The sequence below is a fragment of the Setaria viridis genome, chromosome 5 (assembly GCF_005286985.2).
Source record: "Setaria viridis chromosome 5, Setaria_viridis_v4.0, whole genome shotgun sequence".
Taxonomy (NCBI): Eukaryota; Viridiplantae; Streptophyta; class Magnoliopsida; order Poales; family Poaceae; genus Setaria; species Setaria viridis.
This window is the reverse complement of record NC_048267.2, coordinates 43,949,037-43,956,475: the sequence shown is the minus strand read 5'-3', so window position 1 is coordinate 43,956,475 and position 7,439 is coordinate 43,949,037. Positions and strand designations below refer to the sequence as shown.

General features: G+C 41.1%; 1 protein-coding gene across 2 annotated transcripts; it reads left to right on the top strand.

Moving 5' to 3' along the window:
• The first annotated feature begins 1,940 nt into the window (after window positions 1-1,940).
• LOC117858476 (uncharacterized) lies at window positions 1,941-7,075 on the top strand. 2 transcript variants are annotated; one of them, XM_034741547.2, is made up of 14 exons: window positions 1,941-2,135; window positions 2,540-2,800; window positions 2,885-2,919; window positions 2,996-3,074; window positions 3,199-3,277; window positions 3,568-3,636; window positions 3,722-3,852; window positions 4,251-4,304; window positions 4,583-4,742; window positions 5,044-5,263; window positions 5,532-5,639; window positions 5,784-5,909; window positions 6,079-6,130; window positions 6,547-7,075. In XM_034741547.2, exons 2-14 carry the CDS (start codon window positions 2,597-2,599, stop codon window positions 6,694-6,696), a joined length of 1,467 nt encoding a protein of 488 aa, XP_034597438.1. In that variant the 5' UTR covers window positions 1,941-2,135; window positions 2,540-2,596; the 3' UTR covers window positions 6,697-7,075. The 2 variants fall into 2 exon arrangements, with proteins under 2 accessions (XP_034597438.1, XP_034597437.1); XM_034741546.2 differs by having other exon boundaries at window positions 1,942-2,135; window positions 3,568-3,648.
• Window positions 7,076-7,439: the final 364 nt, after the last annotated feature.

Here is a 7,439-nt window from a genome sequence, read left to right as displayed (position 1 = left end):
TAACAACAAGCATGTGCATGTAAACTTCAATCATAGAGCGACTCATTTTGATCAAGACCTTGGCTATGTGTTTAGGTAAAATTAATTTTCAAAACCACCAAAAATGGTTACTCTTAGAATTTCCAACACTTGGAATTTTGATTCAAACGTGCACTTAAATTGGGATTTTGAGCTTGTTTCAACGATCAAACATTTTCAAGGTTCAAAATTGATTCATGTAACATTTCAAACTATATTGAAGCATAAAATTTCATATTTTCAAATGTATACTTTTTATTTGTATTTAATTGCCAAAAGCTTAAACCCTCCATAAATTGCACTTTGAAAGAACTAACATTACATGTGTAGAAATGTTATCAAAAATTAATAAATACAGTTATGCATGCATGATTAGTGTTACTACCACGTTAAAGGCTTAATGAGTGTTATTAACAGCAGGGGTGTTACAATTAAGCAGTGCATGGGAATTGGGATCGGTGGAGGAAGGAGGAACACTAGTTTATTTATGTGATCTCTGTGTTTGCGATTCGATTAGGCCAGTCTCAGTGGATAATTTTTTTGGACAGTTACCAAAACTGAGAACTAGGTAACTATGCTTGTTTAGTGTTATGGGGATGAAACTCCTCTCACATATGATGAAACTTCTTCTCTCTCCTCATAAATACCTAGCCAAGTCAGCAAAATTGGTGATGTGGCATAAAAATTAATGCTCATGAAACTCTATGAAACTGCCACTGAGACATTGGGCTGAGCGCATGGTATTGTACGAGCGAATCACTGCATTGCAATTAAAATCCAGCCTAGTTACCTGATCATAGCTAGTGTTAAGCTGTTACTACTAATTAAAAAGGCATGAAGAAACGGGTGACAACGTTTTTTTTTCCCTTTTCCGTTCCTTCCAGTTTCTAGTATAGGCCTGCCTGAAGACGTACATGCTTCTGGTGCAGTGAAACTGTCAAGAAAGATTCAACGCTTCTCGTGCAGTGGAACTGCTCTTTGCCCTTCTCGTGCTGTGAAACTGGCGAGAAAGATTAAGTATTTCAGTTCAGCTGTTCTCTTTGCATAAATAGAGGGGGTCTATTGGATCGATCAGTCCGAAAACAATACACATACACTGATACACGTAGTCTTTGCAAAGTTTTGTTTCTCTAGGTGCAGTGTTAACTTTGGTTATCAAAAGATCTCCAATGGTGCTTCTTCGATTCGGAGCATGAGTGAAGCTGACCGATATATCTTATTCATATCTCATCCACGAATAATCAATTTCTTGGCGGCCTCACAGCTAGAACTGGAGCCGGGCACGGCCAACGCATTTCAGAGTAGCCTCAGGCAAAACAGCAACAAATAATTGCATGAATATTACAAGAGCAGGGGTCAGAATCTTGCGCTGCCCTCATATCTGAGACTGAGAGCGAGAACAGCAGGCGCGGAAGAGGACACAAAAGTCAGGGGCCCTTGCTTGCTTGCCACACAGCCACAGGATGGATTGGAAGAAGTTCCATGTGACTCTGAGCAAGTGCCAAATTGGAAGATTCCACAATACCAAATACGATGACGATGTTTCGCGGTCATGCAACTGCGTGCTGCATGCGTTCTTCTGAGATCCCATGGTACCAAGGAACAACATTAGGGTTTGCGCAAGTCAAATTAGCACGAGTTCACCACAAAAGCATGCACGACATATGCAAGTCCAGCCGTCGGGGAGGGGACTTGAAGACTGCTTCAAGTTCAAACATGTCTGGATCATTTCAAATCCAAACAAACAATGATGCCTGGAGAGATGAAGAAAAGAGGAAATTCAAACGGGCCTTAGAGAGAAACAAATTTTGGGCTGAAATCAAAATCTAATTTGCAGGCCTCTCCTAACCATATTTTGGTCGGGCTTGGGCCAAAGCTAGGCCCGGTCCGGCACTAGGCCTCCTCGGCTCATCCCCCTCCTCGAACGGACCCACATCTCTCTCTCTCTCTTCTCCGCCAGTCCGGCTGACGAACCCGCCTCCGGCCTCCTTCCGCCGGTCGGAGCACACCAGCTACCTCGAAGGCCCTCGAGGCCTCCGGCGTCGCCACTCCCTGGTGGTGCCGGGTTGGCGCCAGACTGAAGATCCATCGGGACTTGGAATCGACCCCTTTTCCTGGTAAACCCTAATTCGACTCTTTCTAAGGTTGAGTTATGAACTCATCCCACGCTAAGTCAGCCGCTGTTCTCCTGCACTCAATGTAATTATTGAAGTAGGTGTTAAGATTAGGGTTTAAGTTGTGGTAATTTGCGGCGCGAATTTGGAACTTGTAGTGCTGATATCCTATGCGAGTGTGATTTTGTGCTCAGAGACTGAACTGTGAATGGATTTGGATACTGATACTTGATAGGCTGCAGCACCTGGCAAATTTCATAAGTGAGGCAGCTTTAGCTAAGCATATATTCCTTTGAATGTGTCGGATTAGTGGAACCACGGGCTGTGTTTGATTTTAGAGCCAAACAGTATGTATTGTTAACCTCGTTATGTGCTGATGTTGCTACGCTGATTGCCTTATATTGCAGATTGTGAGATCAAATGCCAGAAGCCCAGAACTTCAGCTACTTACTTGTTGCTTAATCATGGACAGCTCTCAGAATCAACCATTACCACCTGGTGTTGGAACATGGTCACAGGCACCTCCCAATCACCCACCACAGTTCAATTCTGACCCACAGTCTTATCATTCTCCATTTGACACTAGACATGACACTGCTAGTGGCAACAATAGTGATAGTGCAGCAGGCATTGAATCAGCTGTCCAAGAGGCTGTTCTTCATGCACAGGTATACATATACCCAGATTCTATCCTGAGAGTTGCAGATATGTTTCTGTTTTTTTGATTGTTGGTAATTGTTTCTGATAACTAGGACGTTGAGACCCAGCAAGTCATACAAAATCAAAGGTGTGTTTTGTCCCATTTCATTCTGCACTAGTTATTGACAGCTGCTTGATGTTTCCGTTACCCCTTTTTCCATCAGATATGCAAACACAACAAGTGAACCTACAGCATATGGGGAAGACTTACTTTCGAACCGCCGTGACCCTAATGCATTGAAGGTGATTGATGATTGATCTTATCGCTGGTTTTTTTATTCTTTATGGGTTTTAGGTTTTCCACATCATGTGTTTTTCTGTACGATTTTCATTAGTTAAGTCATTGTTTTTATTCTCTGACGTTTAGGAACACTTATTAAAGATGACAGCTGATCATCGTGCAGAGATGGCAAACAAAAGGGGGAAGCCAGTTCATCCAAACAATGGTCATTGTCTTTCCATGATAATGCTGTATTTACTTATTTTCAATTTGTTCCTCCATTTTTAGCTGTCCACTTCTAGAGTGGATATGCAACTATGATGATTGTGATGTTGAATACTTACTGATTCATGAAGATTAGCAATTCTGTCTCACGACTTATGCATCTTTCTGCTAACTGTGTTTTGGCTATTGTTTCCTCATGTAGTTATGAAGCAGCTGGTTACTTGCTAATTCTTTTATTAGTATACAATGATGTATCTCTTTCCCAAATCTGATGGTTGAGCATGCTTACAGGCAATGTTGAAATTGGCAATGGCTATGGTGTACCAGGAGGGGGTGCTTATTATGCTGCGAACTTGCCAAGTACTCAAATGAGTATGCCACATCCTTAAGTCACTTGCTGGTTCCAGTATTATAAATGAGAGCTAACTATTATCCTTTTCTTCAGATAAACCTAGAGATGAATCTGATAAAGCAAAATGTGCAAACGATCTCCCTGATTTTTTGAAGCAGAGGTTAAGAGCAAGGGGAATTCTCAAAGATGAGACAACAAATAAGAATAGCATGAATACACAGAATGTAAGTTAAAAATTCCTTGGAAATTAAAGTAGGAAGGTGGAAAATAAATACTGGTAGTTGAGAGAACCTTGATCTAGTGCCAGCATGGTAGGCATGGATCATTTGTTATAATCTAGGATCATGCTTATACTCATTATTTGGACATGGAGATGATATTATGCAGCATATGAACTTATGAAAGCTATATGGTTAATTGAAATCCCACTTGTGCTACATAATTCCAGAAGGACAATTGAAAATTTAATGATACTGTCTGAGGATATTTGTTGATACCGAAAAGGTTTGAAAATTTAGCTTTAGCTTGCACATCTGACAGCCTTGATGTGCAATTTATATTTTATTTAGCACATTTTTTGTGTTAATTAATGCATCATTTGTTTCGTGCCACTGAATTACAGGTGGATTCCCAAGAAATCCAGAACAAATCTGGGCAAGAGTTGCCTCCTGGTTGGGTGAGTTTGTGCCCAAGTATTCTCTCTCTCTTTTGTTATTTTTCTGCTATGTTCATGTGGTTATCAAACTGAATGTTTAGCCAATATATGTTTTATTGGTCAGTTCACAGTGCGCCAGTACAAGGGGTACCATTAACAGATACACTTTCTATTTGTTTTCACTATGGTTTATAGAATTAGAGGATAATAGTTACCTTTGTCCCATCCTAGAGAAGGAATGTAGTATAGCTACACAAGAGCTGGTTATTCCGCATTAAGGCTAACTTGTTTGGCTTCAGGTTGAAGCAAAGGACCCGACCACTGGTGCTCCTTATTTCTACAACCAAAGCACTGGAGTGAGTCAATGGAATCGTCCCGGTGGTGCTGTGAATACCATGCACCATCAAGTTTCTCCATCCTTGCCAGAGAATTGGGAGGAGGCAATTGACAAATCAACAGGTACAGGAGCAAAAAAAAAAAGATCTAATGTATCATAGACTTTATCGCCTATATGCATCTTTAGCCCTAAAATTTTCAAAGGTTCTAAAAGAATTTGAAATAATCAGATGCAAGATCAGAAACATGCCATACTTTAAGCTATAATTTGGAAGTTGCATTTGGACAAACTATCCTTTAAAACATTCATTAAAAACATGAGACCCTTTGGTGACCCAAACTATGCTTTTTTTCCTTGCTTCCTGGGAATGTGCATGTGTGGTATTATCATCCTCAGGTTAATGTGATGTGTGCATTATTTTAGGCCACAGATACTATTATAATACAAGGACACAGGCCACACAGTGGGAGCCTCCTACTCCTGTGAACGCCATTGCTACACCTCCTGCTCCCACCAAAACTGCAGTAGAGCCGGTCGCTCAAACTGCAGATATTTGGAACTCTCAAATGCAGAGATGTTTGGGCTGTGGTGGATGGGGAGTTGGTCTTGTCCAGCCTTGGGGATACTGCAATCACTGCACAAGGTAATCTTTTTAATCTCACCCCAGATCTAATGTTTTATTGTGAAGCTTGATCTATGATTTATCTCAATCCTATAGATGACATGATTTTGTATGAAACTACACTTTTGAATGGATCTCTATGATCTAAGCTATATTCGTGATATTGTCATTGACCGATGTACTACCAACCTTTCATGTTTTGTCTTTATGTTATGAACTATTATTAACACCAGCCCAATTTATAAATGTTGAGAAACATAGCTAAATGTTTGCTGGTAACTTATGGCAGGGTTCAAAATCTTCCTTTTCAACAGTATCCATCTTACCCAAACAATACGATGCACTCTGGTGGTAACAATGCTCCCAAAACTCAGGGGAATGTTGGAGCTAAGGACAGGTATAATGATCTATGCACTTTGCTCATTAATGGGTTCGCTGGATGGCCATGCTTCTTCCATATGATCTATAGTCTATATGGTACTTTATGTCCGCCCATCACCTACTTTGGCATAAACGTGCCATTTATTCCATTTGCATGCAGATCAAGCTCAAAACCACCCTTTGGGAAACAGAACAGAAAAGATCATCGCAAAAGAAATCGCCCAGAAGATGATGAGCTTGACCCGATGGACCCAAGTTCTTACTCAGATGCTCCACGGGGTGGCTGGTACATGACATCTCTCTTCCTTGTCAATTACTATTCAATTGATTTTCTCAAGCTTCGTGGTGTTTGCCGTTAAGATATTATTATTTTAGCTTTGTGCAACCAAGGAATAATGTATGCGTAATAAATTATGTGCCTCTTAGTTAATAGCGTTGTACTCTTGTTTTTGCAGGGTTGTTGGTTTGAAGGGTGTACAACCACGAGCAGCGGATACTACTGCAGCTGTATGTTCTTTTGATTTGCAAAAAATTTGTCTGGGCCAAGTTTGTTTGGACTTTGCTCTGTCATGAGTTTGTTTTTACTCTCTGCAATTCACTCGGATATGTTAGGGGGACTCGGGATTATGTGAAAGTCAGTTAGGCCATTAATAATGGGATTCCCATACAGACCTGCAATATCTTATTTTTCATCCATAGACACCAAGCTCTTAAAAAAAACTTGACCATGTGGAGACTCCCCCATGCTTTGTTCTAAGAAGGTTCCATTCTTCAAACCTGTGTCAGGACGGGAGTTTCAACTCCCAGAGTTCAACGCTCTAACCGGTCCACCACGGGAAGCTTGGCTAGACACCAATGGCCAAACTCTTATTATGTTTTATACTCAGAATCATGATGCATCATTTTTTATGTTTAATTTGCAGGGACCTTTGTTCCAACAAAGACCGTATCCCTCACCAGGTGCTGTTTTGAGGAAAAATGCAGAAGTAGCAACCCATGGCAAGAAACGTGGTGGTATGGCTCCTATAACAAAACGAGGAGATGGCAGTGATGGGCTTGGGGAGGCAGATTAGTCTTTTGATAAACTGAAATTGTTGTGCAATCAGAGTATTTTCTGTGATTTGGTTTCTGGAGCTGCTGAACCATCGGTGCGGGTTTGGAGAAAATCAAGAGAATTGTGGGCAGCCAATTTTCAAGAGGAAACTCAGTGCAGCTCACCAGGTTCTGCAGCTATATTATAGCAAACTCACTGGGCCTAACAGGCTAGAGAGAGTAGTGCGCTCTCCCCGTTTTGTGTAAAGTTTGTAAACGTTGCTTGGAATATGTAGTAAGTGGAAAGAGACAGTGATTCGTACTAGTTGTTTACGTAATGCTCATACAAGGAATCAAATTTTCTGGAGAGACGAGCCATCCTTTTGACTTGAGTTTAATCTGCAATTGACAGTTTTTTTAGATAGCCTCTCGTAACGAGCCATCCTTTTGACTTGAGTTGAGTTTAATCTGCAATTGACAGTTTTTTCATATAGCATCTCGTAACAGGTGGTAGTATCTGACTTTACACATAAACACACTCCACACACATCCCTATGCACAAGTTAAGGTCTACATCCTACACTCACACTCACATACCTGTTTTGAAGAAATAGTCTCAAACACTAGGTCTCAGCACGTGTTGAAGCTGCAACAGTCCAGGGAAAATCCTCCCAAAATCTGCTTCCGGAGGGGTTCGAACCTGCGACCTCCTACTGAGATCGGTGCTAATTGCGCTTCTGGTGTCCAACCGGTCCCTAGGTCCGTTTTCATCTGCAATTGGCTG

Excerpts from the sequence above, each read along its gene's own strand:
- LOC117858476 (XM_034741546.2), top strand. The coding sequence starts at position 2,597 with ATGGACAGCTCTCAGAATCAACCATTACCACCTGGTGTTGGAACATGG. Across the intron at positions 3,853-4,250 it reads ATAGCATGAATACACAGAAT|GTGGATTCCCAAGAAATCCA; the intron begins GTAAGTTAAAAA and ends ACTGAATTACAG. Across the intron at positions 5,264-5,531 it reads TACTGCAATCACTGCACAAG|GGTTCAAAATCTTCCTTTTC; the intron begins GTAATCTTTTTA and ends AACTTATGGCAG.